The sequence below is a fragment of the Arachis hypogaea genome, chromosome 12, assembly GCF_003086295.3.
Source record: "Arachis hypogaea cultivar Tifrunner chromosome 12, arahy.Tifrunner.gnm2.J5K5, whole genome shotgun sequence".
NCBI lineage: Eukaryota > Viridiplantae > Streptophyta > Magnoliopsida > Fabales > Fabaceae > Arachis > Arachis hypogaea.
Genome location: NC_092047.1, coordinates 42,302,250 through 42,313,900, shown reverse-complemented (window position 1 = coordinate 42,313,900; position 11,651 = coordinate 42,302,250). Strand labels below are relative to the sequence as shown.

The 11,651-nt window shown below is 43.7% G+C and overlaps 1 protein-coding gene across 1 annotated transcript; it reads left to right on the top strand.

The window, feature by feature from the left end:
* Positions 1-995: 995 nt before the first annotated feature.
* On the top strand, positions 996-3,165 carry LOC140176711 (uncharacterized). The gene is made up of 3 exons (XM_072208256.1): positions 996-1,516; positions 2,250-2,472; positions 2,704-3,165. The coding sequence occupies exons 1-3, from the start codon at positions 996-998 to the stop codon at positions 3,163-3,165; spliced, it is 1,206 nt and encodes a 401-aa protein (XP_072064357.1).
* The last annotated feature ends 8,486 nt before the right edge of the window (positions 3,166-11,651 follow it).

The following is an 11,651-nucleotide window of genomic DNA, read 5'->3' as shown; positions in this document are numbered from 1 at the left end:
GATTCCGTATTTGAGCTTTTTTCTTCATCGGGCTTCTAGAATTATTATTCCTTCTATATATATTTATATATAAGCCTTAGAATTGTCGTAACCCTTGATTAACCTTTGCTTTACGTTCATATGATCAACAGAGGATTCGCAAGGGGAGGAATCTCCAAATCATCCCACAAAAAACACCTTAAGGAAATATACCATGTCGGGGAAGGGGATAGGTCATCCGACTTCCCCACTATTTCTTTCACCAAAGAAGACACCACAGGCATCCTTCCTGGGCATGATGATCCCGTAGTCATTACCATCATACTAGCTAATGCCAACCTCCACCGAACACTGGTCGACCAGGGAAGCTCCGCAGACATCCTATTCAAAACCGCCTTCGACAAGCTCGGACTAAAAGAAAAAGAGCTCAGAGAATATCCCAATAGCCTATTCGGGTTAGGAGACGCCCCGTCCAACCCCTAGGATACATCCCATTGCACACGACCTTCGGAAAGGGAACCCGGTCCAGAACACTGAACATAGACTACATAGTGGTCGACGTGAACTCCGCGTACAACGCACTTATAGGCCGGATGACCCTAAATCAGCTCATTGCAGTAGTCTCCACGCCCCACCTATGCATGAAGTTCCCAACCCCAGAAGGTATAGCCACCATCAAAGGAGAATAAAAACTCGCGCGACGCTGCTATGACGAAAGCCTAAACCTAAAGGGCGATCCCAGAGGAAAATAAGCCAACGCTATTGAACTCGGAGGAGCCCGGGCTCGCGAAGAACTCCGTCCTCAATTGGAAGGTGCAACCAAAGAGGTCCAAATCGGAGATACCCGAGATAACACAAGAAACATAGGTGCAAACCTAAAGAAAGACCTAAAGGAGCTGCTAATAAAGTTCCTAAGGGATAATTCTGACATCTTCGCATGGAAAGCCGTGGACATGCCCGGCATAGATCCCGGCTTAATGTGCCATAAACTGGCAGTATACCCCAGATCTCGACTAATGCAACAAAAGCGCAGAAAGCTTGGCTCGAAAAGATCACAAGTCGTGGAGGAACAAGTGCAGACCTTGCTAGAGGCCGGGTTCATAAGGGAAGTCAAGTACCCGCTATGGCTGGCCAACGTTGTACTGGTCAAAAAGCCAAACAGAAATTGGCGGATGTGTGTAGACTACACCGATCTCAATAAAGCCTGCCCAAAGGATCCCTATCCCCTCCCAAATATCGACACCCTGGTCGACGCCTCGTCGGGATACAAGTACCTCTCCTTCATGGATGCCTACTCGAGATACAACCAGACTCCAATGCATCAACCCGACCAAGAGAAGACATCGTTCCTAACCCCAAAAGTAAACTACTGCTACGTAGTAATGCCGTTCGAACACAAGAACGCGGGGGACACATATCAGAGGTTGATGAACAAAGTATTCGCCAACCACATCGGGAAGCTAATGGAAGTCTACGTGGACGACATGCTAATAAAAATCCAAACAGAAGAAACATTGCTGCCCAACCTTGCCGAAGTGTTCGGCACCATAAAAAATCATGAGATGAGACTAAACCCCACGAAGTGTACCTTTGCAGTAAAGGCTGGCAAATTCCTAGGGTTCATACTTACCCAAAGAGGTATTGAGGCAAACCCAGACAAATGGCAGGCCATACTTAACATGAAAAGCCTGACCTGCGTAAAGGAGGTACAACAGCTAAATGGAAGATTAGCAGCCCTGTCCAGATTCCTAGTCGGGTCGGCGCTAAGATCTCTCCCTTTCTATGCAACACTAAGGAAAAGAAAAAGGTTCGAGTGGACCCCGGAATGCGAACAAGTCTTCCAAGACTTCAAAACATTCCTAGGGCAACCACCCATGCCGACCCGACCTCAACAGGGGGAAGAACTGATACTATACCTCGCCGATGGAAGTCAGGCAATAGCATCAGCACTCAAGACAACAACGGACAACAACCCATCTACTTCATCAGCAAGGATTTACAAGGGGCTGAACTAAACTATCAAAAAATAGAAAAGTTTGCTTACACCCTCATACTTACCTCCCGGCGACTTCGACCCTACTTTCAAGCTCACACCATCAGAGTACGGACCAACCAACCCATGAAAGGCATCCTGCAGAAAACTGACTTAACTGGAAGAATCCTATAATGGGCAATTGAGTTGTCCGAATTCGACCTCAAATACGAAGCTCGCACGGCCATCAAGTCTCGGTACCTGTTCGATTTCGTTGCAAAGTATACTGACACTACAGGAACCCCACTGAATGGAACTTCTACGTCGACGACTCATCAAACAAAGCCGAGAGTGGAGCAGGCGTTATCCTGGAAAGTGAACAAGGGACCCAACTCAAACTCTGCTTAAGATTCGAGTTCCCTGCCAAAAATAATCAAGCCGAGTACGAAGCCCTACTGGCCGGTTTGAAGCTGGCTAGGGTGGTCGGGGCCAAGAAGCTTACCATTTTCAGCGACTCACAAGTAATCACCTCACAAATAGAAGGAAGCTACCAGGCAAAGGATCCCACCATGAAAAAGTACCTCGACAAAACCAAAGATCAGCTCGGGAACTTAATAGGATATAAGATCCGACATATACCCCGGGAGCAAAACGCCTGAGCCGACGCACTTTCAAAACTAGCCGGCACTAAACCAGGGGGCAATAATAGAAGCCTTATCCAAGAAACCTTACAATACCCATCAACCTCAAAGGAAGAGAAGGTCCTAAACATAGCAGACCAAGACCAAGGGTGGATGACCCCCAAAATCAACTACCTCAAGTCCGAAACACTCCCCGCAGATAAGAAGGACAGTAAAAGGCTCATACGAGAGGTACAATACTACACCATGGTGCACGACGTCCTGTATAAGAGAGAAATCTCAACACCCCTCCTGAAATGTGTCCCGACTTTCGCCACAAAGGAAGTCCTGGAAGAAGTCCACGGCGGCATGTGCGGCAATCACCTCAGGACACGAGCTCTATCCAAAAAGCTACTCCGAGCCGGCTTCTATTGGCCGACCTTACAGAAGGAAACGACCGAGTTCGTCAAAACATGCCCTCCATGCCAAAAGCACGCCAATTTCCACACCGCCCTGCCCGAAGAACTCATCTGCGTCACCTCACCTTGGCCATTCGCGAAGTGGGGGCTAGACCTCCTCGAACCATTCCCCTAAGGATCAGGGCAAGTTAAATTCCTCATTGTAGGAATAGACTACTTCACAAAGTAGATTGAGGCTAAGCCATTGGCCAATTGCCACTGCTCAGAGAAGTCAGAAATTCCTGTATAGAAGCATTGTCACGAGATTCGGAGTTCCACACTCCATCACCACGGACAATGGGACACAGTTCACCGACACGGGCTTCAGGAACCTGGTAGCCGATCTAAAAATCAAGCACCAGTTCACCTCAGTAGAACACCCACAAGCCAACGGACAGGCGGAAGCCGCTAACAAAATCATATTGGCTGGGTTAAAATGCCGATTACAGGACGCAAAGGGAGCCTAGGCTGAAGAGCTCCCCCAGGTCCTATGGGCTTATTGAACAACCCCACACTCCACTACTGAGGAGTCACCTTTCTGACTCGCTTATGGGATGGAGCCAATGATCCCAATAGAAGTAGATGAAAGATCCCCCCAGGGTGATCTTCTATAACGAGGACGCTAACTCCCAAGCACAAAAGGAAGAACTCGACTTGCTTCCAGAGGCCCGAGAAAGAGCTCGGATCAGAGAGGAAGCCCTGAAGCGTCGAATGGCCACAAGATACAACCGAAAGGTAATCCAACAAAGCTTCGCTACCAACGAACTCATCCCAATCCGAAACGACATCGGAACAAGTCGGTCATGAGAAAGAAAGCTAGCAGCAAATTGCAAAGGCCCGTACCCGATCACAAAAGTACTAGGAAAAGGTTACTACAAGGTGGCCGACCTCGAAAAGCGGGAGCTCCCAAGATCATGGCACGCTTGTAACCTAAGAAGGTACTATAGCTAGAAAAAGGCCTTAAGCCAAGGTGCGCTCTTTTTCCCGCTAAAGGGTTTTTAACGAGGCACCAGTCCAGGACCTGAAAGCTGCCCGACTTGAAGGGTAATCCCACACATGTACATATTCCCATTTTTATTCTTTCATTACACTTTATTTCTAATAAAAATAGAAGATTTCCTAAAAAGTTTCCTACCAAGATGCATTAATTCAGACTCGACAGAAACGCAAAATTCATTACCCGACCACAAAGGTCGGCAAGGTGAAGCGACGAAACTCAAATTAATGCAAGAAGTTATAAAAGTAACCCGTGTAAAATAAGCTCACGAGGTTGGATAAAAAAGGGGTTGCTAAAAATAACTTTGAAAGGCCCGATAGAGAAGTCGGACCATCTAAAAGGATCACTAAAAAGGGAACAAACAAAGGCCAAAAAGGTTGAAGAACCTGGTGCTAACGTGCTAAAGCTAGAAAGGTAAAAGTCCGAAAAAGACATTACCAAAAAAGCAAAAGCATCCTCAAGGTCCGAAAAAGGCTCAAAGGTCGTCCCAATAAACTAAAAAGAAAAGGTTCTACATAAGAACACTGCCTAGAAAGTTATTGAAACCAACTGAAAGCCCGGACATCAAGCTACAAGGACGATATCGCCAAAACAAGAAGGTTGTCAACACAACCAAGGGAAGGCGCAGTCCAAAAGGCAAAGGTGGAAGCTCAAAAGAACACTACCTCAAAGATCGTAAAGAAGAGATACCGGCCCCAAACAAAGGGCCATGGAAGGTTGAGAAAAACCTAAGGGAAAGCATTCCGTGCAAACCGGCCAGCACATAGAACAAGCCAAAACTTTACCAGAATGATAAAAAACAAAAGCCTCGAAGAAATTAAAATATCAAATAGTCAAAGGCTACCTCACGGCAACCCAAGAGTGAAAAGTGTTTTGATTAAAGGAACTAAAGTTGCTAGGGAGCAACCATGAAGAGTCAAAAAAATTATCCAAACAAATTACAAACCCAAACTATTTAAAAAAAAAAAAGAGGTCCACAAGTCGGACCGCTTCCAAACATAATCAAAAAAGAGATAAAATGGATAGAGAGTCAAAGAGGGTCCAGCTTTGCCCCAGTCACTGCATCCTGAAGAGTAAGAGGGATAACTGAGATTAGAACAGCTCCGATAACACCATCCGAGCCATTTAAGATCTCCACGTCGGGATCGCCCTCAAGCTGGTGCGCTTCGGTAGAAGGGGCTACAGAGGATTTGGCAGAAGGATCTGGCGCAGGAACCTCATCATCAGGAGCAAGGATGATCTTACCATCCTCAACAATGTTGTCCATACTAAACAACGTAAGATCGGCATCTAGAGCAAGAACTCGGACCTGAGCCTTTAAATTTTCATACAGAGTAGCCATACCATTCACTATGTGGCCTTGAAGCTCTGTATAATCATCGTAAGAAGACTGGAGTTTCTCCTTCACCTCCAGAAGCTTGCCATAGGTCTGGGTATAGCTCTCCTTCGCCTTCTTGGCCATATCTTCAGCCAAATTAGCAGCCGCCTCCACTACAGTAGCTTGGGCCTTCTCCCTCTCCACCATAAGCTCCAGCCCATCATTCTTTGTCTCTAATTCCAGCCTCAACCACTCCACCCTACCATAATCAGCCTTAGCCTTTTGAAGGAAGGGACTAGTATCATGAATAGGAGACTTCTTGAACTCCCTCGAAAGAGCAGCACTAAGATTGGCCATCCGAATGCTATTGCTGGATATAAAGTCAAGGTGGTGAAAGATGGACATATCATCGGTCGGGAGGAAGCCATGAGGAGCAATGTGCTCCGCAGCAAAGGCCACGCCATCAAAATCCTTATCAATTAAGATTGTAAGCCCCGGCAGTCCTCGGCCTCTTGGGAGACGGGCCAGACAAAGTAGGAGAGGAGGCAGCTTCAGAAGTCGCCAAGGGAGGATCAGTAGAGGCTACCCGAACTCAAGGAGTCAGGATGACTAGTGTACGAAATTGTGATCACACTTTTCACAACTTCGGTATAACTAACCAGCAAGTGCACTGGGTCGTCCAAGTAATAAAACCTTACGCGAGTAAGGGTCGATCCCACGGAGATTGCTGACTTGAAGCAAGCTATGGTCATCCTGTAAATCTTAGTCAGGCAGATTCAATTGGTTATGAGTTTTGATAATTGAAAGATAAATAAAACGTAAATTAAAATAAAGATACTTATGTAATTCATTGGTGGGAATTTCAGATAAGCGTTTGGAGATGCTTTGTTGCTTCTGAACCCCTGCTTTCCTATTGTCTTCATCCAATCATGCGTGCTCCCTTCCATGGCAAGCTGTATGTTGGTGGATCATCGTTGTCAATGGCTACCATCCGTCCTCTCAGTGAAAATGGTCCAGGTACGGTTTCTGTACGGCTAATCAACTGTCGGATCTCTCGTCTCGGATGAAAAATACCAGGCACAGCTACCACACGGCTAATCATCTATCGGCTCTCACTTGTGTCGGAATAGAATCTCTCTATCCTTTTGCACACTGTCACTGCGCCCAATATTTCTGAGTTTGAAGCTGGTCACAGTCATCCCGTCCCAGATCCTACTCGGAATACCACAGACAAGGTTTAGACTTTTCGGATCTCAGGAATGCTGCCAATTGGTTCTATCCTCTACCACGAAGGTTCTAATCTCACAGATTCGAATGCTCTATTGTCAGGAGAGGCAAGTCAAATCCGTGGATTAGAGACCCAAGAGACTATACTCCGGCTGTCATCCAATGACCACGTTGAACATCATGTAGACCACTTGTGGTTGTCAGGCACGCGGATCTTGGCTAAGCGAGTAATGAAAATAGTGAGTGATTGTCACGGGTCACCCCTTCATTCTGACTTAACTAAATTAAGTACGAGAGTATATCTTGGAGAAGAAGTAAGCATGAATTGAAAGAGAAACAATAGTACTTGCATTAATTCATGAAGAACAGCAGAGCTTCGCACCTTAATCTATGACGTGTAGAAACTCCACCGTAGAAAATACATAAGAGAAAATTGTCTTGGCATGGCCGTGTGGCCAGCCTCCAAATATGAAAAATGGCATAAGATGATAATAGGAAAGACTAGTATTTATACTAAACTAGTTACTAAGGATTACAGAAATTGAGTAACTAAGTGCAGATAGTGCAGAAATCCACTTCCGGGGCCCACTTGATGTGTGCTTGGGTTGAGCATTGAGCTTTACACGTGCATAGGCCTTTTCTAGAGTTAAACGCCAGCTTGGATGCCAGTTTGGGCGTTTAACTCCAGTTCTGGTGCCAGTTCCGGTGTTTTACGCCAGAAAAGGGTCTCTGTCTGGCGTTGAATGCCAGTTTGGGCCATCATATCTCGGGCAAAGTATAGAATATTATATATTTCTGGAAAGCCCAAGATGTTAGCTTTCCCTCTCAATTGAGAACGCGCCAATTGGACTTCTGTAGCTCCAGAAAAATGCGTTTGAGTGTAGGGAGGTCAGAATCCAACAGCATCTGCAGTCCTTTCTCAGCCTCTGAATCAGATTTTTGCTCAGGTCCCTCAATTTCAGCCAGAAAATACCTGAAATTATAGAAAAACACACAAACTCATAGTAAAGTCTAGAAATGTGATTTTTGCATAAAAACTAATAAAAATATAATAAAAAGTAACTAAAACATACTAAAAACTACCTAAAAACAATGCCAAAAAACGTATAAATTATCCACTCATCACAACACTAAACTTAAATTCTTGCTTGTCCCCAAGCAACTAAAAACAAAATAGGATACAAAAAGAGAAAATACAATAAATTTCAAAATATCAATGAAGCTTAGTTCCAATTAGATGAGCGGGACTACTAGCTTTTTGCTTCTGAACAGTTTTGGCATCTCACTTTATCCTTTGAAGTTTAGAATGATTGGCATCCATAGGAACTCAAATTCAGATAGTGTTATTGATTCTCCTAATTTAGTATGTTTATTCTTGAACACAGCTACTTTATGAGTCTTGGTCGTGACCCTTAACATTTTGTTTTCCAATATTACCACCGGATACATAAATGCCATGGACATATAACTGGGTGAACCTTTTCAGATTGTGACTCGGCTTTGCTAGAGTCCCCAGTTAGAGGTACCCAGAGTTCTTAAGCACACTCTTTTTGCTTTGGATCACGACTTTTACCACTCAGTCTCAAGCTTTTCACTTGGACCTTCATGACACAAGCACATGGTTAGGGACAGCTTGATTTAGCCACTTAGGCCAGGATTTTATTCCTTTGGGCCCTCCTATCCATTAATTCTCAAAGCCTTGGATCCTTTTTTTATCCTTGCCTTTTAGTTTAAAAGGTTATTGGATTTTTGCTCTTGCCTTTTGGTTTAAAGAGCTATTGGCTTTTTCTGCTTTCTTTTTCTTTTTCTTTCTTTTTCTTTTATTTTTTGCCAATTTTTTTCGCAAGCTTTGTGTTTTTCACTGCTTTTTCTTGCTTCAAGAATCAGTTTTATGATTTTTCAGATTATCAATAACATTTCTCTTTTTTCATTATTCTTTCAAGAGCCAACAATTTTAACATTCATAAACTTCACTATCAAAAATATGCACTGTTCAAGCATTCATTCAGAAAATAAAAAGTATTGCCACCACATCAAAATAATTAAACTATTTTCAAGATAGAATTCAAAATTCATGTACTTCTTTTTCTTTTTCAGAAAATATTTTTCATTTAAGAAAGGTGAAATATTCATGGAACATTCATAGCTTTAAGACATAGACACTAAACACTAATGATCATGTAATGAAGACATAAACATAGTCAAAATATAAAGCATAAAAACCGAAAACAAAAAAGAAAATAAACAAGGAGATTAAAGAACGGGTCCACCTTAGTGATGATGGCTTCTTCTTCCTCTTGAAGAACCAATGGAGTTCTTGAGCTCCTCTATGTTTCTTCCTTGCCTTTGTTGTTCCTCTCTCATGGCCTTTTGGTCCTCTCTGATTTCATGGAGGATGATGGAGTGCTCTTGGTGCCCCACTCTTAGTTGCTCCATGTTGGAACTCAATTCTCCTAAAGAGGTGTTGAGTTGCTCCCAATAGTTGTGTGAAGGGAAATGCATCCCTTGAGGCATCTCAGGGATTTCTTGATGAGGGACTTCATCATGCTCTTGTTGAGGTCCATGAGTGGGCTCTCTTGTTTGCTCCATCCTCTTTCTAGTGATGGGCTTTTGAGATGAATCTCTTCATCTCCCATGACTCGAAGTTGGAAGCAACTGCCTTCCCTTTCCTATTTCTAGAGGTTTCTCTAGCCTTAGGTGCCATTAATGGTTATGGAAAAACAAAAAGCAGAGCTTTTTTCCACACCAAACTTAAAAGGTTTGCTTGTCCTCGAGCAAAAGAAGAAAGAAAGGATTAGAAGAAGAAGAGATGGAGGAGATGGAGGTGTGTGAATGGTTCGGCCAAGGGGATTTTAGGTGGTTATGATGTGTGAAAATGAAGGAGTGATGAGGGGCTTATATAGGAATGGAGTGAAGAGGGAATTCTTGTAATATGGGTTGGGTTTGGTAGGGAGATGGTTTGAATTTGAATGGGTGGGGGTAGGGGGTTGTATGATGGTTTTGGAGGAGAAATGGAGGTGATTGGTGGAGGTTATTTTGGGGAAGAGTGTTATGGAAAGCTGTGAAAAGGAGAGAAAGTGAGTTGGGGTTGGTGCGGATCCTGTGGGGTCTACAGATCCTGAGGTGTCAAGAAATTCTGGTCCCTGCACCTTTCTGGCATTTAAACGCCCTTTATGTGCCATTTCTGGCATTTAACGCCAGCTCTACTGCCTTTCCTGGCATTAAACGCCAGGCTGATACCCCTTTCTGGCATTTAACGCCAGCCAGACACCCTTTTCTGGCGTTAAACGCCATTCTGTCTGCCAATTCTGGCATTTAACACCCATAATACTGCCAGACTGGGTGTTAAACGCCCATTCTGCTATCCTTACTGGCGTTTAAATACCAGTAAGCCTGTCCTCCAGGGTGTGCTATTTTTTATGCTGTTTTTGATTCCGATTTAACTCTGCAGGTATTTTTGTGACTTCACATGATCATCAACCTAAAGAAAACATAAAATAATAATGGAAAATGGAATGAAAAAGTAATTAACATAGAGAAATAAGATTGGGTTGCCTCCCAATAAGCGCTTCTTTAATGTCAATAGCTTGACAATTAGCTCTTATAGAGCTTCACAGACACTCAGAACATGATAGTGACCTCCCAACACCAAACTTAGAGTTTGAATGTGGGGGCTCTGCTTGACTCTATATTGAGAGAAGCTTTTCATGCTTCCTCTCCATGTTTACAGAAGAAGATCCTTGATCCTTAAACACAAGGTAGTCCTCATTCAATTGAAGGACTAACTCTCCTCTGTCCACATCAATCACAGCCCTTGCTGTGGCTAGGAAGGGTCTTCCAAGGATGATGGATTCATCCTCATCCTTCCCAGTGTCTAGGATTATGAAGTCAGCAGGGATGTAAAGGCCTTCAACCTTCACTAAGACATCCTCTACAAGTCCATAAGCCTATTTCATTGATTTATCTACCATCTCTAGTGAGATTCTTGTAGCTCTCAAAGATCCCTAGTTTCTCCATTACAGAGAGTGGCATGAGGTTTATACCTGACCCCAGGTCACACAGAGCCTTCTCAAAGGTCATGGTGCCTATGGTACAAGGTATTAAGAACCTTCTGGGATCCGGTTTTTGCTGAGGTAATTTCTGCTGAACCAAGGCATTCAGTTCATTGATGAGCAATGGAGGTTCATCCTCCCAAGTCTCATTACCAAATAACTTAGCATTCAGCTTTATGTTTGCTTCTAGATACCGAGCAACTTGCTCTTCAACAATATCTTCATCCTCTTCAGAGGAAGAATACTCATCAGAGCTCATGAATGGCAACAGTAAGTTCAGTGGAATCTCTATGGTCTCTGTATGAGCCTCAGATTCCTTTGGTTCCTCATTAGGGAACTCCTTAGTGGTCAGTGGACGTCCATTGAGGTCTTCCTCACTGTAAATCACTGCCTCTTCCTCCTCTATAGGTTCGGCCACTTTAGATATATTGATGGCCTTGCACTCTCTCCTTGGATTCTCTTCTGTATTGCTTGGGAGAGTACTATGAGGGATTTCAGTAACTCTTTTACTCAGCTAACCCACTTGTGCCTCCAAATTTCTGATGGAGGACCTTGTTTCAGTCATGAAACTGAGAGTGGTCTTAGATAGATCAGAGTCTATGGTTGCTAAGTCAGAGAAGCTCTGCTTAGAATTATCTGTCTGTTGCTGAGAAGTTGATGGAAAAGGCTTGCTATTGCCAAATCTATTTCTCCCACCATTATTATTATTGAAGCCTTGTTGAGGCTTCTGTTGATCCTTCCATGAGAAATTTGGATGATTTCTCCATGAAGGATTATAGGTGTTTCCATGGGATTCTCCTATGTAATTCACCTCTTGCATTGCAGGATTCTCAGGGTCATAAGCTTTTCCTTCAGAGGAAGCTTCTTTAGTACTGTCGGATGCAGCTTGTATTCCAGTCAGATTTTGAGAAATCATATTGACTTGTTGAGTCAATATTTTATTCTGAGCCAATATGGCATTCGGAGTATCAATCTCAAGAACTCTTTTCTTCTGAGTCATCCCATTCTTCACAGGATTTCTTTCAGAA

Coding starts and splice junctions, on each gene's coding strand:
- LOC140176711 (XM_072208256.1), top strand. CDS start 996: ATGCAACAAAAGCGCAGAAAGCTTGGCTCGAAAAGATCACAAGTCGTG. Junction 1,517..2,249: donor CTGCCCAACCTTGCCGAAGT/GTTCGGCACCAT, acceptor CTGACACTACAG/GAACCCCACTGAATGGAACT. Junction 2,473..2,703: donor CCATTTTCAGCGACTCACAA/GTAATCACCTCA, acceptor TCAACCTCAAAG/GAAGAGAAGGTCCTAAACAT.